Source organism: Pseudorasbora parva, chromosome 20, assembly GCF_024679245.1.
Source record: "Pseudorasbora parva isolate DD20220531a chromosome 20, ASM2467924v1, whole genome shotgun sequence".
Taxonomy (NCBI): domain Eukaryota; kingdom Metazoa; phylum Chordata; class Actinopteri; order Cypriniformes; family Gobionidae; genus Pseudorasbora; species Pseudorasbora parva.
Genome location: NC_090191.1, coordinates 38839192 through 38864778, shown reverse-complemented (window position 1 = coordinate 38864778; position 25587 = coordinate 38839192). Strand labels below are relative to the sequence as shown.

Sequence of the window (25587 nt, the reverse complement as noted above, 5' to 3'; positions counted from 1 at the left end):
GCCTTAAAGTTTTGCATAATTAAGGGTGTGGTCACTTGAGTGACAGGTGGATTGCCACTGCAGTCACTGCTAGCCGTTTGTCTGCTGTCTGTTGGCTCCACCCAATCCACATATTAGCTCCACCCAATTCACCAGTTAGCCCCACCCACTCCTCATGGTAGCTCCACCCACTCATCATGTTAGCCCCACCCACTCCTCGTGTTAGCTCCACCCACTCATCATGTTATCTCCACCCTCTCCATCTGTTAGCTCCACCAGCTTATAATTTTTAATAATTTTAAAATTCAAAAATGCTACCCAATCAAAGCAGTGGGTGTTTACTTTTAAGTTTCAAAGAGAGGATCATAAACAGGATAGAAAATAGCCTATTACTAGAATGTTTTTTTTTTTTTTTTAATGAAGAAATCTTGCTAACATTATAAGTGGACTTTAAGAATGCAGTTCATGACCATATTAAGGCATAAAGGCATTTTCTTTTCTTTTTTTCTTGTAAAATGTATCAAAATGGAATGAGTTTGTTTTAGCTAGACTGGATGCCAGCCGAACTTACCCCAGGCCACAACATTTGAGGTCAGGAAGTTCAGCCTGGACTTGATTCGTTGTGGAGCAACTATGCTTGAACCAGAGCTGTTCAAACCAATCAAATTGTCAGGGTGGGCTTTATACGATGATCAACAGTGACATCACCAAAGAGCGCTTGGGTTGAGATTGTTCTGATCCTAAACGGAGAACTTGTTTGTATATGCATTTACCTTTACTATTTCTCTCAAAAATGATGATCGTGTTGGTAAGTTATTTTACAACACCTGCAAAGATCTTTTATACTGTGTGTGTGCAGCAGTTGAGTTCTGCTGATAACTATGCATCGCTCAACATGCGTGACTTACTTGCTCTGATTGGTTGTAGGTCTATCCAATTGAGTGCAGAGGCATTTTCGCCCCATAATCACAGCCCAATGGAGCAGTATACGACTCATATTCTGACTAGAATCTGAATAGGACGACGTCAGGCTAGCTTTAAGCAATAATAATAATAAATTGCTGATGGAGTCAGAAAAATAGGCTTGATTCAAATGGAAAACTAGATTATTTTTCTTGTTTTGAGAAAAAACTCACTTAATTTTGATCTGTTCTTCAGGGAAAGTTTTTTTTCAATTAATTTTCTTCTCAAGTAAGTGTCTTGCTTTAGATATTTGCACTGGAAAATAAGACGAAAATACTGTTTTGCAGTATGAAAAACAACATTTCCATAATGCTCCAAGATCAAAGTCATTCCCATCAGAAGTCAACTATAAATCTTAAATCTAATGAAGACCTTACGGTGGCACTTTATTGTTCCCCATGGGTACACACAGTATACTTATTATAGTAATTACAATAACTGGGTTATAACTAGGTACTAACCCTGAGCCTACCCCTAAACCTAACATTGACCCATGTAGTTACCTTTTATTACCCAGTACTTTCTAAGTTTAGTACACTATATTTTAGGGCCGGGACTCGATTAAAAAAATTAATCTAATTAATTAGAGGCTTTGTAATTAATTAATCGAAATTAATCGCATTTTAATCGCATATAAATATTTGACCTGAGAACAATGAGAAGTAATTTTTCACATGTATTTTTAGTATACCATTGAATAATGACTGAAAACATAAGCTTAATCAACAAAATATTGTTTATTTATTTCAGTCCAGCAGACCAGTGCAATGTTTGCCATTAAGTTAAGCAAAAGCATACTTGTGATATCTGAGGCTTGATGTGCTGCGGTGATACGCAAATTCCTTGTTGTATAGCTTGCACACAACCATGCACCTGACGGCGCTTCCATTCTTTCGTTTTTTAAAACAAAATTTCCCATCCACGGGGCCAAGCAAAGCAGTCTCATCAGCTTCTTCGTTCATGTTCACGCATGCCCTGCGTCTCAATCAGCTCCCTAGTTCCCTAGTCAGGGCACTGATCAAGACATAAGTCAATGGGCTGACTCCCTGATCAGTGCCCTGACTACTGAACTAGGGAGCGGATTGAGACGCACCCATGGTTTGTTGTTGTAGTTGTCGCGCTAGTTGGTGTTCCAGTATAATCGGTCCGTCGAAACTGATTCATTGAAAAACGTTCCGCGGTGCAAAAATAAATGCGGTTAATTTTTTTTTTTTTTTTGCGTAATTAATTAACGCGTTAAAGTCACGTAATTAATTAATCTTAATTAACGCGTTAAAGTCCCGGCCCTACTATATTTTACAGTACGTGCACACGTGTACTTAAAGTGCAACTGACTTTACAACAGAAAGTGCATTTTCAAAACGGGAAGGTTTGTACAGGAACTTTGCATTCACAAGTCCCCCTCTTGTATATGTAGTTGAATAACATTTAAGACTGAAAGAATAGAAAGGTCAGTGAAGTGAACAAGTATGTGCTGCCCCTCTCACGGAGGTTTGAGCAACACAAATCCTGACTAATCTTTCTCATGTGTGAGAAATGAAGCAGAATGCGAGGCGGTAGAAGAATGACAGAGATTTGATCCTTCTGTCCTCTGCTCTCAGTGAAGGGTCGGAGGTGGATGGAGCTGAGTTTGGAGGAGCAGAGGGCATATGTCATGAGACTGCTGGATGCTCTGGAGGTCACCGATCGGGACAAGAGACTCAAAGTGGCCCGGGCCATCCTCTATTTGGCACAAGGTATGAATGTAGCACATGCAAGCACAATGCAGCTAGTCAAGAACAAACGATATTTCACACCAAATCAAAAGAAAGTTATCAAACTGTATCTATTTTAGGATTAATAGGGCTGCAGTGAAGTTATTTTTTGTTCTTTGCTTATGGGGTGAAAAAGAAACATGAAATACTTGATAAACAATAAACAGTTAGTGAAAATCACAAAAGTGAGAGCAGCCATATAAATGAATGCCAATATGTGCTTTTCCTCTTAATAACAAAATATTCACACTGCAAAAATGACAGTAAAACTGTTACGAACTGCTCTGAGACAGAAGGTTGGTTGAAGATCCAAACGCAGTATTTATTGAAGGGTAATCCAAAGTCGTAGTCAATAGAACAGGCAAAAGGTCATAACAGGAAATCAGTCCGAAAAGGCAAACGAAACAGAAGGAACAGGCAAAAGGCTAATCCACGGAGAATGCAAGAAATCAAAGACCAAGATACATGAAACCAGAGAAACGCTCAGAAATGCAGTTGTGACACTAAACAAGACTTCGCAATGAATGACAGAGATAACCAGGCATATATAGGCAGAGGTAATGAGGTGATGAGACACAGGTGTAAACAGTGAGTGCTAATGAGTCCGGGGAAAGGATTATGGGTAATGTAGTTTGTGATGGAGTGACAGTCCGTGGTGGAGTGCCCTCTGGTGGTGATCACGGGCACACACACTGGTGAATTGTGACAAAAACAGTAGTTAAGAAAGCATCTGATCATAGCGATGTGATGTTCGAACAAGCTCTGCAGTTTGCACTCCAGTGAAGTCACTTCACGTTTATATAGAAGACTTTATAGATTATTTAAAAGCAAGCAGCTTTACAGTATCAAACATGAAAAACCAGTCTCAACCCTGTTTTTGTGCACATTTTGAAGTATTATTATTTTTATATAGCATTCAATCTGTTAAAAAGTAAAGTATAACTCGTCCAGTCGTAACTTATTGAAGTCTTGTCTCCATTGTCTACCAATACCACCATCTTCTGCAGTTTAATTCATTACAAGGCACAGTTCGTATGAAAAATTGGTAACGTGAAAGCTGTCATGCGGATCTGGGAGCGCACCAGTACCCCACCATAACTGGAGGTCCATATTCCACAAGTAGGAATATAGTGCGGCCCATTTAAGAGCTGCACGCTATCTATTAAAATGGCGGTGTGTGTGTGTGTGTGTGTGTGTGTGTGTGTGTGTGTGTGTGTGTGTGTGTGCGCGCGCGCGCGTGGAAAAGCACCTCATTTGCATTTTTTTTTGCCGTTTTTTGCAAACTTTGAAAAGATTGATTAAAAAAAGGTTGCTGAGAAAAGAGTATTTGTGAAGGACATTTATTTGTAGTACTGCCTTTAATTTATGAATATTTACTTAATTTTTTTATTGCATTTGTTTTTGTAACAAATATAAGATATAGGCTAATTATATAAAATATCTTAACAAACTATTGTTAACTAAAAGTATTTAAAAAAAATCTGATAATTGAAATAAAACTGAAATGAAACAAGATGTAGACATTAGTTGAAAAACTTAAGCTAAATTAGACTAAAATTTGAAATGTTGCCTTGGCAAAAAACCGAAACAAGTTTAAGCTGAAGCACCTAAATTATTAATGGGAAATAAAAATAAAAAAATAAAAAATAAATAAATTCAACCTAAATAGAATTTTTTTTACAAAATGACTAAATCTCTAACGTAATAATAAAAGATAATTCAAAAATATGAATAAAACTAAAATAAGAAAAAAATGACACCAAATTATTGGACATAAACATTATTAATTGGCATGAAAATAATGAAATCGATTTGTTAATTTTCTTTTTTTCCTTCTGTGTGTGTATTAAGGTGTGTTTGACGAGTGTGACACCGAGACTGACGTCCTCTACTGGTCTCGACACAACGTCTTCCTCCTGTACGACATGGGCATCTTCACGGCTCTGCTGGAGCTCCTCAGCATGGAGATCGAGTGAGTGTCTTCATTTCCCAAACTGCCTCATTGTCCCTGTGACTGAGGGCAAACCATCTGCTGCAGGCGGGAACAGACTAAAATATTCAAAGAGACAGACAGAGAGTGAAGTGTTTAACAGTGCTTCTATTTTTATTCTCTCTCTCCTGAGGGAGCAGGTTAGAAACGGCTCAGTCATGACTGTGTGTGTGAAACGGTGTTTAAGGGGTTGTGTATTTCTGCAGATCTCCCGGGTGTCGTACTAATGAGCCGTACGCCTTTTCCTTTTCTGTTTCTTAATGCCCGCTGTGTACGGTAGCAGCTGGCTGGGCGGCACAGCGAGCCTGTTCTCTATTACTCTAATTACCCGCATTAAGGACACTTCCATTTTAATGGATCTTTCTTTTCCATTCAGAGAGCGATATCAGAGGTATCAGATGTCTCTCTTAGTACTGCACATACTGTACAACGCCCAGAATACCCTAAAACAACCCCAAATCTGCCTGGAAGCATCCAGTATACCTCAGTATTGTGGTGGCAACTTGTAACAAGTTTCTTTGGTGTAGAAGTCACAATTAGTAATAATGTAAAATGATTTGGAGGCTAATTAAAAAAATGTTAATAAAATTTATATTTCTTAGAACAAGTTTGAAAATAATAAGTGAAAAAAAAAAAGCTCAATGCTTTAATACATTACATTGTTTCAACCAAGATGTTTGTCAGGCAATAAGAACAACAAAATAAATGTTATATTCATGTAATAAATTTACATTTTAATATAATATAATATAATATAATATAATATAATATAATATAATATAATATAATATAATATAATATAATATAATATCAGGTTTGGCATTGACTAAAACTGTTTTTTTTAAATATATAAAACTTAATAAAATATAAATATTACATGTAAAAAAAAAAAAAAAATCTAAATGTTACCTTTGCAGCTAAAATGACAAAAGAAAATGTTTTTTTTTAATGTAATTTTTTAAAATTTAAAATAAGAAAAATTACAAATTATTTAAAAATAATAAAAAATAAAACCTATAAATAATTACAAATTTTCAAAACGTATACCAATGATATTAAAATAACACATTATATTTTAATAAAATTAGTGCTGGCATAGTGATTAATCATAACACACACATACACACACTTAGACGGTTTCATCGAACGCACGCGCGTTGCTACGGTTACGCGCCTGGCCCGAAGTTAACTTCCGGTCTGTGTCTGTTTGTATGGCGCACTACTCAGTAGAAATACATTTTAAAGTACTATTCTTGGTTAACATGATATAAATATTAAAAATCAAGCAGAGAACACATGGCACAAGTTTCCCAACATTATTCTTATATTATGAAACAAAGAAACATGTTATGCCGACGCATTGCATAATTGAAAGGCGAGTGCGCATGCATTTATATAGGCTACTGTGAACCCACCGGTAAAATGATGTTCGTTCAAATCCAGCTCAGACATGACATAAATCTGTAGCTTACTATACTTGTTGTAGCCATTAAACAATGTTTTTTTTCTTCATATTTATGTTTAAATATTATAATATTATTTTTAGATTTCATCTGATTATAGGCTATAAGTGCAAATGCGAGTGGGTCAGAAATGATTTTGGTTGTTATATTTAGTTTAATATTACATTTTGTTTTGTAAAAAGCCTTTATTTCGTTTTTGTACAAATTGTCTCTTAATTTTAATAAAGGGTTCTTCGGTTAATTGCATGTATTTAATTAATAAGAAATAAATAAGTAGACTAGGTCGCGGAAGCCATCGCTTTCATCATGAACCGAAGCGCGTCTCAAACTGAAACTCGGCAGGCTTGCCTCACAGACATGAGGAATATGTAGCCTAATATGTGTAGAAACGAAAAGATTTAAATAAGCACATGGTGCAGTGTTCAGAACTCACGGTAAACAACCAGCTGGATACAGATGATCACGGCGATGGGCATGAGCGGGATGTTAAAGTTTAAGGGATTTTTTTTTAATTTTTTTTTACCTTCTACTGAATATGATCGGGTGCAAGCACATTTTAAACAGCACTTATTCACACACGTAATTTTGTGAATAAGTAATTTTGTCGTTTTCTCTAATGATTTCAAAAACATCTTGTAGTGCTTACCTGCTTGTAGTTATACTACTGTTATATTCTATTATATGATTTTGTCATTTCACACTGTGGCCAATTTAAATGTTACCAACTAAATGATGAGACATACTGAGTTTATAATTAAATTTATTAATTGCGTTTAATTATTGCATCTAAAGATTTTTCACGTGAATAAAGGCAAATAGATTTGCACACTTTGCTTAATCACTGGTCTAGTCTGTTAAACTTGTCAGAAGTTCTCGTTTCTAATCTGCCCTCGTGGTCTATTTTTTCTCTCATCAAAACCGAATACCATCAGTGGTTGTACATCAAGAGCAGGAACAGTTTTTGTGCGTTTTGTTTCGCGATCTGACCGGAACAAACAGAAAGTCTCTGCAACGGCGTTAAGCGTTAGATTAAAGCGCTCGTCCGTCTGTGTGAAGACTGCACGAGCCGCGTTTGCTGCATTGAACTGCATTATTTGTATTAGTTAGGTTAATCCGTGAAGCAAGATGTTTTAAAAAAGTGGTAGGGACATGTCCCACCCGCAAATTACGCCTATAAGTTAAAAAAAAATTGGTTGATTGACGCCAATCGGACGTTCATGTTTTTTTTCCGTCTATTTGAAAGTTCGGCTAATAAACATGGTCATTTTTTTTATAAGTTACATAAACTGCTTTCAGGAGTTTTTGACCGGCATATCATCAAAATGTCCGGAAAACGAAACCTCTGCCGGTCACTTTGACCGGCACCATTTTTTTCTAGCGGAAACTCTGGGATCAACGTGACGGTGAGTAATGAACGACAGGATTTTCAGTTTTGGGTGACCTACCCTTTAAGTGGGGCGTTTTCCCACTCTATATTAAAGACATAAATGGGAGATTATTTATAATAAACATGCTGAAACAAAAAAAAAATCTATACATAAAGATAATAGTGCACAATCAAAATTAAAGATGCTAACGCATAAGAAAGATAACGCATCCTCTGGTGTTATTGATGTCTACCGGAAGTTAAGTTTGGGCCACAAAAGCGCGCATGCGCAGTAGCGTTTGTTTATGTTGTTACCGTTGAAACCGTCTATATATTTACAAACTTTTATATTAGATGCGATTAACCGCAATGTTTTTTTTTTTGACAGCATATAACAACATATAACAACATAACATAACATAACATAACATAACATAACATAACATAACATAACATAACATAACATATATTATAATCAGGTTTGGCATTGACTAAAACTGTTCTTTTAAATATATAAAAATTAATAAAATATAAATATTAGATGTAAAAAGAACATTTATAAATGTTTCCTTTGTAGCTAAAATGGCCAAAAATTATATAATATAAATTATATATATAAAAATAAAACCTATAAATAATAAAACATTTTCAAAACATACAAATGATATTAAAATAACACATTATTATATTATATATTAATATTATAACAAAATTAGTGCTAGCAGATCGATTAATCCCATCAAACAGACACACACATATTTAAATATACTTACAAACTTTTATATTAGATGTGATTAATCACAATTAATTTATTTGACAGCATAATATAATATATAATATAATATATAATATAATATATAATATATAATATAATATATAATATAATATAATATAATATAATATAAAATATAATATAATATAATATAATATAATATAATATAATATATAATATAATATAATATAATATAATATAATATAATATAATATAAAATATAATATAAAATATAATATAATATAATATAATATAAAATATAATATAATATAATATAAAATATAATATAATATAATATAATATAAAATATAATATAATATATAATATAATATAAAATATAATATAATATAAAATATAATATAATATAATAAATGATCTGATTCTGGTGAACACGGGCACATTTCAGATGATAATAAACTTCAAATTATAATGTTTCATACCACTGTATATTTTGGTTCATCATAATCTTATCAAGCATCAAAACAAGATTAAAAAGGCAGAATTCTTTTGTGTATCCTCCTCGTACCTGCTGTCATCTGTCCATAATAAGGCCAGTCTTTATTTCCAGCACCACGGGCCTCTCTCTCTGTCTCCTCCTGCTCTCTCTCTCTCTCTCGTGTTCAGAGAGCCGCTGAGTGGTCCGTCTGTGATCTCGGCTTCAAAGACTGGCCACCATGCCTCTCCTCTTTCAAGCCCCTGCCTGACCGGCTTTAATGTCTTTGTACCATCGTCCCATCAGCCCACACAGGGAGACCGTACCGCTGCCTCTTCTGTAGTTATTGACGGCACACAATTAGCCCTCCAGCTTCTCTCCAGCATCGATTCATATTTGGCCAAGCACAACATATTCAAATGATCAAGGCTGACAGCTTGTCAGGTGTAATAAGCTAGTGTGTGTGCTGCAAAACGAATGCAAAGCATAAGACCACATGCCGTTTGCCTCTCACAACCTCATTTATATTGTATTTTGTGGCATGATAAAACTATTGGCTGGCTTTTGCAGATGTTACGTAAGGATATCTGTAGAGTGCTATTTTGATTTAGTATCGTTTCCTTTTCCTCCAGTAATAACCAGGCGTGCAGCACCGCGGTAAGAAAACCAGCCATTTCGCTGGCAGACAGCACTGAACTCAGGTAAGATGTCCACTGGGAATGAATCATGTTCTCCTTTCACAGACATTCATACGCTCCCTCACAACATGACTTCTCCTTATCCAACCCCCAATCCGCTTCTCAGATTTACTTCAAAATCTTTCTGACGGCAGCCTCATGTTTCCTTGCCTTCATGTTTTTGACTGCATTTCTCAATATATCAGACATAGCTGAGACCTGAATGTGGTCTTCCTCTACTGTAGGAGTAGAGCTGCTGCATTAGCTGATTATAGAAGGAAAAGACTTGCTTTTGGTCACAATAAACAGACTTCTCTCTCCCTCTCTCTCTCACTAATACACACAATCACTCAGATTGAAAGTAAAGGCGTTTGCATTGTGTTCTGAAGGGTTCTTCTGAGCATCATGTATCTGATGGTTGAGACCATTCGTGTGGAAATGGAGGGTGACAGTCCTGAGAGGAAAGCAGCCAGAGAGGCCTTCAAAACAGAGTTGGGTGAGAGAGACTGTGTGTCCTTAAGTCTTACAGATATACAGACGTGTGTGTGGTTGGCTGTTGACCTTCTCTATGCTGCAGTGATTAACCTCCCTCCTCCTCTCAGGTTCACCCCTTTATAACGGAGAGCCCTTTGCCCTCCTCCTCTTCACCATGGTAACCAAGTTCTGCAGCATGAACGCGCCCCATTTCCCCATGAAGAAAGTGCTGCTCTTACTGTGGAAGACCATACTGGTCAGTCTCAATATACACACATCGGAATTACTGTAAAATGTGTTCCAATTTAGTCTTCTATTCTATTGTATTCTATTCTATTCTATTCTATTCTATTCTATACCCCAACCCCTGCTTTTCTATGCTATTCCTTTATGCTGTTACATTCTGTTTTATTTCATTTCACTCATAGATTACTCACATTATAGTTTACCTATTCTTCTCATTACCTATCATTCAGAAGCTTGGGATCAGTACGGATTTAATATATTAATATTTTTATTCAGCTATTTTTTTTATCAGTTGCATTAAATAAACAAATTTCAAATAAATGCAGTTTAATAATCACGGTTTCTACAAAATATTAAGCAGCAAAACTGTTTTCATCATTGATAATATTAAGAAGAAATTTGTATTTATGCAAATCTCCATTATAATGGAATTAGAATAGAAATTTAGAATGATTTCTGAAGGATCATGTGACTCTGAAGACTGGAGTATTGATGCTGAAAATTCAGCTTTGATCAAAGGAATAAATTACATTTTTCAATTCATTCAAATAGAAAAATAGCTATTTTAACATGCTATAATATTTCAGCTTAATAAATGCAGCATTGGTAAGCATAAGACACTTATTTTAGAAATATAAAAACAATCTTACCAACACCAAACATTTGAATGGTAGTGTCTATTTTATTCTGCATGGATGAATGGATTGCATTTTACTCTATTATTATTTTTGCTACTAATTTTATTCTGTCCTATTCAACCAGATTTTCATAATGCAAACATCGTCTCCATCATTGACTAGTCTAAATTTAGACTTGCTTTCATCGTCTAGCGCTCTGTCCATTGATCTCTGTGTGTGTGTGTTGATGTGCACCTCAGTTCACACTGGGAGGTTTCGAGGAGCTGCAGGAGATGAAGGTGAGAATGAGAGGGCAGCTGAACCTGCCGCCGCTCCCTGAGGACAGCATTAAGGTGGTGCGAAACATGCGGGCCGCCTCTCCTCCAGCCTCGGCCATGGAGCTCATCGAGCAGCAGCAGCAGCAGAAGAGAGGACGCAGGAGCCGCAGGGTACGAGGAGAACACCACAAACACACCGCTCTTCAATAGCAGAAACCATGTGAAGAAAAAGCACAAACCATGTGAAGAAAAAGCACAGTCACCGTGCCAGCATGAGTTGAGCTCACTACATACAACTACTCATGCACATACTCCTATACAATCAGTATGGGAAATACAAAACGCACAAAAAAAATCTGTGCTACCTTTTCATATTAATAATGGCCCACCTAGCCTTACACAAGCTTTAAAATAAACACACAAAAGGGACAACATGCCTGGGTTTTACCACACTACTCCCCTTAAAGACACTTTAACCTTGCAATGGTGATATCACAATGAGGGTGAAATTTAGCGGTGCACCGATTGCCCGGTTTGTCTGCACAGCATTGTGGACCACAGCAGGTTTCACGCTGCAAAAAATGAGTTTCTTATTTTTCCAGTACAAATATCTAAGCATTCTTAAAGCAAGATACATTTACTGTTGAAGCTAAATTACATTAGGGGCTCTATTTTATCGATTTGAGTGCATGGTCTGAGGTGCATGGCGCAGGTGCACTTAGTGTGTGTCCCAATACACTTTAGCTAGTTTAACGATGGGAAAATGGTTGGTGCGCCATGCGCATGGTCCAAATGGGTTGTCCCTATTCCCTCAATGAATCATGGGTGTGTTTTGGGCGTGACGTGCAATAAACCAATCAGAGTCTCATCTTCCATTCCCTTTAAAAGCCAATTGCACTCACACCACGGCAGTTTTGCTATTTACATGGAGGAATATAGACGCACTCAAACTGACGAGTCCGTTTAAATACATACTTGTATTTCTACAATTGGTCAAATAATTTCATTCGTCATTACTGCAAATAGATAATTCTGATGCATGCAATGACAATCCATTATGACATGTAGGGATTTTTATCTTTATGTACACAATAATTAGCCTGACGTGGTCATACTCAATTCTAGTCAGAATATGAGTCTGAAACTGCTCCATTGGGCTGTGATTATGAGGCGTGTTTCAACCGAACCAGGAAAGACATCAATTGGACAGACCTACAACCAATCAGAGCAACGAAGCATGCATTGTCAAATGTCAACAGACAGAGCTCAACTAACGTTACTGTGTTGCCAAGTCCGCGTTTTTTTCCGCGGTTGTTTTATATGTCCGACTATTATGTGATATATAGACCCATGAGTGCGAATTTTAGCAGGCAATATTGCCAAAATAACACACAATTTACCCCCCAAACACCATTTTCCCCCCCGGAGAACCCCCCGAGAAGCTATTGTTTAGGGCTAGTAGTTATCGGATTTTGTTGTACAAACTTGGCAACCCTGTCTGCATGTGCGCTGGAATAAACGATCTTTGCCGGTGTTGTAAAAAAATAAAATAATTTATTGATACACAGAGTACTTACCCAACATGATCATCATCTTTGAGAGAAATTGTGAAGGTGAATGCAGATACAAACAAGCTCTCCGTTTAGGATCTGAGTAAATATAATCCAAGCTCCTTTGATGACGTGCATGATTACGTTACTGTTTATCATCTGTCCGTCATCGTCTAAATCCCGCCCTGATGATTTCATTGGTCTGAACAGTTTCTGTTCGGGGATAATTACTCCTCTATGGATCGATGCCAGACCGAATTGCCCGACCTAAAAATTTTGTGGGCGGGGCTAAGTTCGGCTGGCATCCAGGCTACACAATAATAATCTTTTACATTGTAATCCTTTTATTTTTAATATTTTAAAATGTTTGTGTGCTGCTGCGCGTCCGTGTGTGTGTAATAAGTAGTGTTCGCGTGTTGTGCACTGCATATAGGCGCATATTACTAACACCCTTTAAATAGCTCAAAAAATTCTGTGCCATTGACTTTAGTCCAGGTTTTTGTTGGTCAACGGCGCAGTCGTTTTCAGGTCCTCAAAATAGCAACTTGCCAACAATACTCCTGAACACACCTGAACACACCTGGTTTTCAGACCAACACACCCATGGGCCAATAGATGAGCGCGAGTGCATTTGCTATTAAAACAGTGTGGCACTGGACATGAAGATGATAACTGCGTCAGCTGAAACTAGCAAAAAAAAACACTTGCTCCAGGTGTATAATAGGGCCCTAGGTCTTGTATCCTAAAATAATTATAAAACATTAAGGTTTGCTTCAAACAAGAAAAATAAATCTGCCAACAGGGTAAGAAAAATTGTTTTCTGGCCCCATTGCCAGTATTTTATTTATTTATTTATTTATTTATTTATTTATTTATTTATTTGTTTGTTTGTTTGTTTGTTTATTTTTCGTTTATTTATTTATTTATTTATTTTAAGTATGAACTTGATTCATTTTGATCCATTTTGGTTCAAAAGTAAATGTATCTTGATTTAAGAACGTTTAGATATTTGTACTGGAAACCAAGACAAAAATAATAACGAGTATAAGAAAATCTCTTTTTTTGCAGTGCACAGTTTTTGCCTTTCCTCTGTCTCCCTCTCCTCCTCCTTTCTGCCCTTTTCTCTCTGGGTTTTGGTTTTCCTGTTGGCTCATTCCCGTCTCTTCCTTGTGTCCCTACAGAGTGCCTTTGTTGATAGCTTGGAAGGAGACAGTCCATATGCCAAGAAACAGGTCTTTACCCCAAACCCCTTTTGTGCATTCTCTTTGTTGTGGGCTGGCCTTGCACTCTTCCACTCTCTTTTCCTTTACAGCAATTTGTTTTTCCTTTTGAAACTTGATTTGGGGAAGGGTTCTGATAGATACAGCTGGCCATGGCTACCGGACATTAGCAAAACTCACTCTCCTCCTCCTATCTTTCCATTTGCACATCTTTCCACACATTCTCAGTCAATGAGATCCACATAGACACACTGCTGCTCCCACTAGCTAGCAGAATGGCTTCTTCTCATAGGCAACCAATCACAGCTGAGTCACCTTTGCTCATGGCCTCAGCACCGCCCACAGACACACTCATACATTGACTGCACTGGAACAAAGGATGACGCTCCACTAATGCACCTCATGCCTGATGCTTGCTCTGAATCTTGCCATTCATCCGTTTGCACAACACTAGAGATGTAAAGTAAAGAACTTGTTTTTTGTGCCTTTGTTGAACTCAATCTGCACAGGAATGATGAAAAAGTACTTGCAGTGTTGTATTCTGGAATGTACGAGTCCCTAAAATTGCGTCAGGGATTTTTGTAATGCTTACCATTTGCAGGTTTGTGGAACGGTAAGTTTCAGCAATAAACTCTAAGCGAAAGATGGGGAATGTAATCTGAAGGCATATGACCACAAGTAAGCCTGGGAGACCCTGATGTGAGTCTTGTTCAGTCAGTGTAAACATTTGAAACCTCTCATACAGGATGTTTCAGGATGCCAAATGAAGCAATTGATTTTTAAAATGAAAACTAATTGACTTAGGGCTGTCACACACCTAGCCAAGTGTGAGGATACTTTTTGCGGTGTGTTCAACGCAGCATTTTGGTCCAGATGCAGCCGATGCTATAAGACAATGTCGGCTTGCTGTGTTACGGCCTTTACAACATCTTAATGAGACTCAATATCAGGGTCCTGAGTAATATGCACATTTGTAACATGCTATTAAACTCTTTCTTTTTCTCTTGCAGCCCCTGGTCAAGCAGGACAGCCTGGACACGTACAACGAACGGGACCCTTTCAAGAACGATGATGCCCGGGATGAGGAAGATGACCCAGAGGATGTGGACAGTGGCATCGAGGGAGAGGTCGACCCTCTCGACAGAGATGTCATTATTCAACCGCCGCCTCCACCGCCACCACTGCGGCCCCCGACTGAGAGAGTGTCCTTCCCCAAGGGCCTGCCCTGGGCCCCCAAAGTCAGGTAGTGTACGAGATCTTTTCTTCAAATATGACTCTACAGGATGGCCAGAATTACTTGGCTTTTTTTACTGGTTTCAAAACACACGTACTGCATATTACCTGCCATTCATTTTCACTTCAATGTAATGTTTTAAAGGGTTAGGGTTAATTCTTTCAATAACTACTTACTCTAATGACGTTCCACACGTTATGAATCAGCAGATTGATTCAGAATTCAGATCGCGTGTCAAACTGCCAAAATCACGTGACATTGGCGATCCGAATCATGCTTCATATTTTTTTCTTAAAAGTTAAAAAGGATAAAAATGTATTTATTTTTAAGTGGAACTCTTTTAAATGTTAAAAAAAACTTAGAGACCAAACTTTTGAACAGTGGCGTATCTGATGCTCCATACTGTACATGTAGTGACTAGTGATATAAAATCTGCTACAGCTCCTGTGCTAGTGTCTCTTATAAATAATGCATATTTGTGGACAGAGACAGATGAACAGGTAGAAACATGGAGGAAGAGAACGAAGAAATGGATGAATTTGGAAACCTGTGATGGTCACAATTGAACAAACCTTTGTGATTATTTCATGCAGATTATTATATGAGTGCTGCAGTTCAGTGTTTACCTGTGAATTGTAACGCTGTGCTGAGCTGCACTGCTAAATGCAGATGAGAACGGGACAGTGGGTGAGGGGGTGTTGCAGCGATTTAAATAGGTTAGCGTAAGGACGATGACAGTCCTGAAGGGACGCCTTTATGTTGCTCTCTTTTTGTGAAGTTTAAGCAGCTGTCTGTTGGTAGCAGTCCTGTCCTAAACTGAGAAATAAGTATCTGTTTATAGCCAAACAACTCCTTATGTAATCCTTCTTCCTTCCACAGGGAGAAAGACATCGAGCACTTTCTGGAGACCAGCAGAAACAAATTTATCGGCTTCACCTTGGGAAAGTAAGTCTTTGAAGTTATGAATATATGATGGGTCACCTTCATTAGGGCACGAGCACCGATGGTGTCAGGACGCTATTGCTCAGTCTATTATTCTTCTTTTCTGAAATGAATCACATTTTGAGGGCTTAAACATGCTCAAACTCATAGATGGGTTTCAGAATTAGGCATGGCAAAAGGGCTCAATAGCGCCACCTAGAGAATTAAAATCATGGATTATTCGCGCTACATTTCACGTACAAGTATGAAATTTGGTACACGCATGTAACAGCCCAATACCTATAATAAAAAAGACCATGGGAGCATAATCTGAAAACCTAACAGGAAGTGAAATCTTTTGAATTTTCTCTGCAAAATGTTTGTAGTTTTTGCCATTTCCAGGCATTTAACTTCCATACTTTAACAAAATCCTCCTACAGTTTTAATCTAATCATCATAAAATGTTGGCCTTTGCGACGTTACATTACGACAATCTTGAGATTTCGCTGAAGTCCTTGGTGGCCTTACAAAGTCCAATGTTTCGCCATGAAATAGGTCTGCCCCAAACTTCATATGTTTAATAATAGTCCTGACCTGAAGACAACTACATGCCAATATTCAGTTATAGTTAAAGCGCCACCTGCTGGCAACAGGAAGTGTGGTACATTGAAGTGACTGCCATATTTCTCCTATATTTACCCGCTTAAATGCATGTCGCCCACCATTCACTGTTTTTCTGAGACCATCGGGTGGCATTGACCCTGGGTGCGAAGGCCCTTTCATCACTGCATGCAGCTTTAATTATCATTAAATCAGTGTTCTCTGCTGTTTCTGATTTACACTGTGAATTTCTGATGTTATTTTAGTGACATTGACACTCTGGTTGGGTTACCCCGGCCCATACATGAGAGTGTAAAGACTCTGAAACAGGTGAGCATGGAAACATTTTTATTTTCTAGTAGTCTTCTAGACATCTTCGGATTAATGGGACCTGTTATGCTTTTTTAATAAGCATCTTTCTGAAGTGTGTAATGTTGCTGTTTAAGCATGAAACATGTCTGCAAAATTATAAAGCACAAAGTCACTGTATCACTCTCACTGTTCCTGACCTCCCTGAATGAACACGTCACAGTATTCCTCATTTAAATAATTCTAGAGCAAGGCATACATTGAATAAAGGGAGTGTGTTGAAACTTATGCTTACGGTAAGGGGTGGTACATTCACTGATCCAGTCGACCAATCAGAGCACATTGAGCTTCTCAGAAGGAGGGGCTTCATAGAGACAGGAACTAAACAGAGCATTACTGACAGGCTAGGAAGAAAGGTGCTGCAACAATGTGAAAACATTGTGTTTTTTAACCAATCAAGCATGAAAACCTGTTCCAGTAGACCCCCCAAAGAGAACCCATTATGCCTTGATTTTGATTAACAAAAATGGTTTGAAGATTGCTATTAATATGCATGAATGCTTAAGCATTTTCTCATGCTTCAAATGCCTTTTTATTGATCCTCAATAAGTGGATTACATCTGTCGGGTTTACCAGCTGTTCTGCAACAGATATGCATTGACGTAAATCCAGTGGTCTAATGCATGCTCTATTGGGGCTCTTTCAGCCAATCACAGTTTAGATATCCATCCTCGGTCACCATGGCAATTCTCTCTCACTGATCCCTTTCTCTCTCAAGCACAAGTATGTCTCGATAGCGGAGGTCCAGATCAAGAGAGAGGAGGAGCTGCAGCAGTGCCCCATGACTATGGTGAGTGACTCAAGCTCCCTGTTCTTTTGCATTTATTAATGGTCCATTTTAAGCTGTCAATCAGAATTGTCTCTTTTGATTGGCTAGGGGGAGGAGGAGGTGGAAGAAACGCCTGCAGAGATTCTATATTTGGGAATGTTGCCCAGCCTCTCACAGTATGTTGTAAGTGTCCCCTAAACGTCATATTTCTTAATGAACTGTACACACTCAGATGCTTGTATATGTGAATATGTAAGTGGATATCTGATAATATTTTACAGTGATACAGTACAGGCAAAAACATAGTTTTTTCATGCACTAATCGGTTTTGAGAATGTATTATTTCATAACACAAATTGTAGACTAGTGGAAAGAAAACACTTTCAAATGTTTATTTTACTTTTTTCTAATTTGTGGTATTATATAAAGATTATTTCCCCTCTGTGAAAACCTTTCACTCTAATATTTTAATAAAATGAAACCAGAATTTCAAACCTGGGTTTGTCCAATGTTCAGATTTCTGTTCTGGAAACACATATAAATAAGTGCATATTTAATTAGATCATGCCTCATTTGCATATAAATAACACTTTTTGCGACAAAAAGCAACAACTATACGCCTTTTGTATTCGTAAACTTATAAAGCTTGCAAGTCATAACTTTTTTTCATCTAAAACCGTATTGTATCTAATCAGTAACTTCTCATTAATACACAAGTTTTAAAATGTTTTTACAATGCTATTATTACATCTAATTTTTTTTTAAATGAATATTCATGATCAATTTTATTTGAATATATCATTAGATGAAATTGACTTCAATGGATTTAATTAAATTCCTTTTAAACTGTTTTAAAGTAACAAGTAAATAAATTGAGAGACAAACAATTAGTGATGTGTATTTTGACGGTTTATCTAGTACAGTTTAATCTTTGTACTAAAATCTGGATTTAAAAAAATTCAAGATGGACCCGAATGCAACCGGAGGGTTAATTTTTACCATATTCTCCTTAATTCTAAATGCCTAGTACTTTTTACTTTACATTGCAAATTCATACTAACATGAAAATGCATTTTTGGCCATTACCAGGCATTTAATTTTTGCTATAAACTGGTATCAAAAGGCTCTTGGAGCAAGTAAGAATACGTTCTACGCTTCAGGCAAAATCGTGAAACTCTGCTCCCTGATCTGCTTCCCAATATTGGATTATGCATTACATTTGATTATAGTGCTAAATGCATGCAACTATTCAGACAAACCAGGTAGGCATGTTGCACTAATTCAATTCTTTTTGTAGATTGCGCTTTTGAAGCTGTTACTGGCTGCAGCTCCAACCTCCAAAGCAAAGACGGATTCTATCAACATCCTAGCCGACGTTCTGCCGGAGGAGATGCCGTAAGTCTGCACACATACAGCAGAGACTCAGTGTTTGATGTGTGCATGTGTAAAATGACACGCAGCTAACATTTGCCGTGTTTGTGTTGGACACAGAATCACCGTCCTCCAGAGCATGAAGCTGGGCATTGATGTGAACAGACACAAGGAGATTATCGTCAAAGCGATTTCAGCTCTCCTGCTTCTTCTGCTCAAACACTTCAAACTCAACCACATATACCAGGTCAGACTCTTTCACACCCCCCCCTCTCTCTCTCTCTCTCTCTCTCTCTCTCTCTCTCTCTCTCTCTCTCTCTCTCTCTCTCTCTCTCTCCCTCTCAGCTTGTTTCTCTCTGATATCTTGCATTTTGCTGATAGGCTTGCTGTCAAAGCACCATTCATCTCAAAATAACTAAAAAAAAAGATACTCTAAATGCATCACTAAGAGAAATCTGTCATATTTCAAACTAAAGAGAGGATTTAGATCTTTAGAGCTCGAGCAATAAAACCCACTCGGATGGTGAGAAGTCTGAGAATTTCTCTCCTCGTACATCAGATTATTTTAAAATATTAGCAGGGTACAAGAACAAAGTGTCTTGCCAGCACTGTTCAGACTAATCCTGTTTGAGGAGCGTGACAAATGATGAAAAATGAACGTGGGTGTTTAAGTGTCGCCCTCTGTTGGTGGAGAATGGACGCGGTGATAAATAGCACTGCAGTGGGAAGAGTGTTATAACGCCCTTATTTTGTCCTGTCAGTTTACCCTTTCTCACTCTCAACTTGAAGGATCACCTCCTCATACAGCACTCAATAATTAGCTACTAAAGGCAGTCACGCATGTCTTCTTTTCCTTCTCTCTCCAATTACTCAATCACAGTTTTGCTCAGATTAAACAACAAGAACAACCGTCAGCATTGCTGATCCGCTGATGCATCCCGCTGAGCTGATGTACAGTTAATTCTGGGTATCTCTTTGACAGAGTTTGCCCATTTACAATTAAAGCCGTGATAAACTGGAGACAGATCACTCTTCCGTATGCATCTCATGTCTTACAAATGAAAGCCTAATGAAAGCTTCTACTCATCTGAGAATGAGGGAAGCTGCCAGTTAATTATAGATATTTACCAAACTGATTTACTCTCTATGTAATAAACTGGATTTAAATGGCTATTCCTCCTTATATTAAAATGTACTGGCTATTCCTCCTTATATTAAACTGTACTGTTGTTCATATGCTAAAGATTTTTATGAAGTTCATTATTTACAGGGCTTGACATTAACTTTTTTTTGCTCACCAGCAACTGTGTCTTGTGGTTACTAACCTCATAGAATTGTCACTGTCCACAATTTTGAGATCGATACTTAGATTAGGCTGCTGTCGCTTTAAGACCTGACGCAAGGAACCAATATACTGTTACACACTTTTTCTTTCCCAACTGTTTACGTTCACTTAAAACAGACTGTGTCAGCGTCAAGACCAGCATTTTGACATGTTGTGTGTATTGGACTGTTTAAGTGCAATAAGAAGCAATTAATAACTTGAGTTAGTACTGAGAGGCAGATATATGTGCAAGCTTTTGGGTGAGAGCTGAAAATCTGCGGGAATTGTTAAAAATATTCACAACACAGCAAAATGCAAGCCCTGTAACGCCAACAATATTCATCTGGATCAAATTAAATGAGGCGGGTTTGTGTGTAACTCGCTGACAGTTACACATAAACTTTCTTTGTGTGAGAAAGCGCAGCTAGTAGCATATATTTATTCTGTGGAAAATGAGTATTGGAAACATTTCAGATATTTTGGTAGCAAAAAACGGTACATTGCACTTGCCTTTTTTACAAGACTACAATTTAAAAATGTATAGTAAATATATATAATTTAACCCGCCAAAGTGGATAGTAGAGGTGACAATTGGCGGGTGTTGATGTCAAGCTCTGATTATTTCTGAACATGAACGTACTGAATGCTTTTTTTCCTTTCTTTTTTTTGTCTCGGACAGTTTGATTATGTGGCTCAGCACCTGGTGTTTGCCAACTGCATCCCCCTCATCCTCAAATTCTTCAACCAGAACATTATGTCTTACATCAGTGCGAAAAACAGGTAGACATTTCGATCTATGCTCATTCAAACCAACTCACAATAAGTTACAACATTTTTTTTTTAAATATGTTTTCTGATGGCAGCATCTGTGCCCTGGATTTCCCACATTGTGTGGTTCATGAAATGCCGGAACTCACAGCTGAAAGCCTGGTAATTATACAAAACACTGCTTTTATTATTTGTCAGTTTTTTTTATTTATTTAAACTTCAGATAATATTTTATGGATGACTGAAAAGATAAATATGTAAGTTTTAATGTAATGTTGTTAAGATGAAATTTGCATCTGTGTGTAAACAGGAAGCTGGTGACAGTAACCAGTTTTGCTGGCGTAATCTCTTCTCCTGCATCAACCTACTAAGGATCCTAAACAAAATCACCAAGTGGAAACACTCGAGAACTATGGTGAATGAAATAAAATATTAATTTGAAAGATTACAAGAGCATTGTCTCATTTTATAATGCACATCTATGCCTTCTTCACAAAATGGGAATTCATTTCTTGGTTAATTGTTCCTAAATCTATAAATGGTCACATTCAATTAATTAGGATGGTTTACATATATGATTTACATGTAAATTATTTGCATATAGATAAATACAAATTCAATTTACATTGGTTTGTGCTGGGTCTCTTTCCTTTACAGATGCTTGTAGTGTTCAAATCTGCTCCCATCCTGAAGAGGGCGCTCAAGGTCAAACAGGCCATGATGCAGCTCTATGTCCTCAAACTCCTCAAGATCCAGACCAAGTACCTGGGACGCCAGTGGAGAAAGAGTAACATGAAAACCATGTCCGCCATCTACCAGAAAGTCAGACATCGGCTCAATGACGACTGGGCGTATGGGAATGGTAAATTGTTTTGTTTTTCACTTTTGGATGACTGAGGACCATTGAGCAAGATGCTTAACTTCAGGGTGGAAGACCCTATGGAAGGTGTATTTGAATAAACGTATTGGATTATAATTTTAAGTGTTTCCAAAAGGGTCCTAAAAACATAAATCAAGGTGAATCACAAATCATTCACTGTATTCGAAATTCAAATACTTCCATAAACTTTAGTGTGTGAAAAAACAGCACACAAAGAGTAGGATGTCTGAATACATAGTATTTGGGAAAACAGTAGACAAAAATACTGGGAGAGATTTTGAAGTGGGCATACGATGGACACTGTACTGTCCCATCAGGCCATTTGTGAATGTCATGTGACTTACAGGGTCAGTTGCGTCGCTTCACCACCAGTGACAACTTGGCGAATACAGTGTCCAAATTTCATGCATACTTTATAGAATGTATTTTAACGGGTGCAAATTAAGTTTCAAACCAAATATAGTACCTACTATACAAGCTGTGTCCCAATTCAGAGTCTGCATCCTTCAAAGGTCCAATGTGTCACAGCGGCTTGATGAAGGCTGTCCAAATTTAAATGCAGCCTTCAAGATGAATGGACCCTTCACAGCCTAGCCTATCCCCAGAATCATTACGCTCCAACAGGGACTGCATTTTTTTGAGAGAAAATTCTGGATTACCCTTTTAGGGTTTCAGTTTACTCAAATAGTTTAAAAAACAGCAGTTGAAATATTGTCTTATATCTTACTAAAATCCGATTTTATAGATGGCCGTTTCTGAACAGGTTGTGAACCTTGTCTTGTTTTCAGACAGTTGAATATATACGTAAGGGTGTGTGCACACTCGGCATGTTTGGTTAGATTAAAATGAACCCTGGTGTGATTGCTCTGTTAGTGCGGTTCATTTGAATAAGTGTGAATGCTGAACCCTGATGCGCACCAAAGAAGCGGACCGAAACCGCTGAAAAAAAACAACTCTGGTGCGGGTCGAATGAAATATGAAGGCAACACGGACCAAAGTCATTTAAACAAACCAAAAACAGAAAGTTGAGAGCCCAAAAAGGTCAGAATGCTCAAGCATACAATCATAGTTGAGATGTTACCCATCACAGTTCAGTACAGCCATCACAACAGCATCTCCATGCAGCAGATCTTAGTTAGTGTGTGACGTAGGGTTTCCTATCGCTGTTTTGACTCTCCTTTACACATTTTATAAGCTCTTCACGAGTTCTCAGCTGGTCAAAATACTATCATATGTAGGCTACGCATATAATACATATTTATAATACGTCATAAAACCCGACCAATCAGGTTGTGAACGTATCCCTATGCCTTTAGGTTTGTTTTCTTTAGGTTCTGTGTTAAAATGCCAACGTGAAAGCCAAGCAGACCAAGACTAAATGTTTTTTTTGTCCGGACCACACCCTAAATTTTCAAAACAAAAGTACAGTACAAGCATCGTCTATGCCAAAAAAAAGCAGTTTTCCATAGGCTAGACCAGTGGTTCCCAACCTTTTTAGGGGACTGTACCCCCAAAACACTTTATCCTTCCTGAAGTACCCCCACAAGCGCATGTGATCGGTGTGATTTTTAGATTTGGTGTAAATTTTAGGTTTGCACAGTGTAACATCTAATTTACCTGTAAATAATAATAATATTTTGACTTCCTATAATAACTCATACTTCTCTTCGTTCAATATTTGTATGACTTTTATTTTCACATCTTCACATGTCCAGAACAATTATACAAAAACAAAGATAACATTTTATATACATAGTAGCAGCCTACTGTTTAGATCTGTGTATGACACAAAAGGACTCACCAATTAATGAGAAACTTGACCCTGTCTCTCACTCATAAGCTTATTATAATGTTCTGCTCGCGTACCCCTAGGGGTACATGTACCCCCGGTTGGGAAACACTGGGCTAGACCATTACATTCGGTTTAACCTTCCCAGACTTCAAAAACGTGGCCTTTGATGTCTGCGCCCTTCGAAGGATGCAGCCTCCGAAATCGCTTAGTTGTGACCCAGTTCAGTCGCAGTGATAGTGTTCCACGTTCTCATATGTAATGCATACCATGTGTCATAGTTTCAGATGCTCCTATATTTATATTCTCTTCTGCCAGATATCGACGCTCGGCCGTGGGACTTCCAGGCGGAGGAGTGTGCTCTGCGCGAGAGCATCGAGAAATTCAACACGCGACGTTACGATAAGAATCAGAACACCGAGTTTACACCAGTGGACAATTGCCTCCAAAGCGTTTTAGGTCAGCGCGTCGACCTGCCCGAAGACTTCCATTACAGCTACGAAATGTGGCTTGAAAGAGAGGTGTTCTCCCAACCTATTCAGTGGGAAGGTCTGCTACAGGCCCAGTGATCCCACTGTGAAGATTACAGGACTTTTGTTTCTTAATAAACTGACACAATTACTGTGGGCTCACGATTAACACTCTTCAACTGACAGAACGGAGGGTCTGCCGTTCCTGTTCTGTGATGAATTATTGTAAATAGAGATATATATGTGAATATGGACTGGTGATCTTCCTTTTGGTAATTCTGGTAATGGAATGAAAGAATTATCTTCTCCAATAACTGAAGCACACTTTATGTATAATAACCGCACAACTTCAGTATTCTAAAGTATATGCTATTCTTGAAATGATTTATTTATATGGTCACTCACTGTGTCTAACTGTGGAAATGTTTCATCTTTATGTAAATATGAACACTTCATGAGGTTGTAAGTAACTGAGGCAGGGTCCCTCTTGAAAAGCGGTTGTCGCTCATGTCAGATGTGATCTCCGCTGGTTATTTATTTATTGCATGTTAAACAGGAGGGTGTCTATGTTCTGCAGAAAGCAGTGAGTCACCTCTTTTTGTCCCCATGTAGCGTTACACATCACACCACACAAAGACCCCTGAGCAGCACAATACACACATTCAAAGTGTCCTTGGTGACTTTATCGTCACCCACACTAGACATGTCACTCACTAAATGGTGCTGGTTTTAACGCTTTGTTTTATCTCCTTGTTAATCGTCACATTCTCTTCTGAGATTACATGACAAGTTAATATGTGTGCTCTCTCCAACAGTGTTATGTATGGCACCTCACTGTTCATCATGGTTATTTTACAGGGTTTGCATATCATTTCTTAATTTTTTATATTCTTATTGTTTTGTACTAAATTAAGGTGCTGTGTAAATGAAACTACCTATGATGATCATGCCAAATACAGCACTTCCACATGTTTTTATATGTACTGATTTGTTGTATTTGTACAGAATGCACTGTAAGTGAATGTTGCAGATAAATGTAAGAGTCTTTAATAAATTATAAAGAGAGTTAATAATCATTACATTGACTATGAGATCTTATTGTCGGCATTTGTAGGGTTTTTTTTGTGATAGGATAAAAAAGTAGATTCATAAAAACAATTAAATTGTTTATGACTTTGAGCATGAGTGTTTGAATGTATTGATCCACCGTAAACCTATAAAATACTAATGTGTCCAACAACTACCAGTGCCCGTTTTGTTGTTTCTTGTAATGCTGCTGATACACTTGTTGAAGAAAACTGGCCATAACC

General features: G+C 37.6%; 1 protein-coding gene across 3 annotated transcripts in view; it reads left to right on the top strand.

The window, feature by feature from the left end:
- Positions 1 to 25353, top strand: part of strip2 (striatin interacting protein 2) — a 37299-nt gene extending 11946 nt beyond the window's left edge. For 2 of the 3 annotated variants that reach the window (XM_067427114.1, XM_067427112.1), the window contains exons 4-22: positions 2544 to 2678; positions 4548 to 4668; positions 9353 to 9421; positions 9787 to 9893; positions 10000 to 10127; positions 10995 to 11183; positions 13744 to 13794; positions 14793 to 15025; positions 15896 to 15961; positions 16804 to 16867; positions 17625 to 17696; positions 17784 to 17858; positions 18973 to 19070; positions 19167 to 19293; positions 21050 to 21150; positions 21234 to 21300; positions 21449 to 21553; positions 21796 to 22000; positions 24126 to 25353. In XM_067427114.1, the coding sequence (XP_067283215.1) occupies positions 2544 to 2678; positions 4548 to 4668; positions 9353 to 9421; positions 9787 to 9893; positions 10000 to 10127; positions 10995 to 11183; positions 13744 to 13794; positions 14793 to 15025; positions 15896 to 15961; positions 16804 to 16867; positions 17625 to 17696; positions 17784 to 17858; positions 18973 to 19070; positions 19167 to 19293; positions 21050 to 21150; positions 21234 to 21300; positions 21449 to 21553; positions 21796 to 22000; positions 24126 to 24376 (2264 nt within the window). In that variant the 3' untranslated portion in view covers positions 24377 to 25353. The remainder of the gene's footprint in view (positions 1 to 2543; positions 2679 to 4547; positions 4669 to 9352; positions 9422 to 9786; positions 9894 to 9999; positions 10128 to 10994; positions 11184 to 13743; positions 13795 to 14792; positions 15026 to 15895; positions 15962 to 16803; positions 16868 to 17624; positions 17697 to 17783; positions 17859 to 18972; positions 19071 to 19166; positions 19294 to 21049; positions 21151 to 21233; positions 21301 to 21448; positions 21554 to 21795; positions 22001 to 24125) is intronic. The other variant, XM_067427113.1, reaches the window with a different exon arrangement.
- Positions 25354 to 25587: the final 234 nt, after the last annotated feature.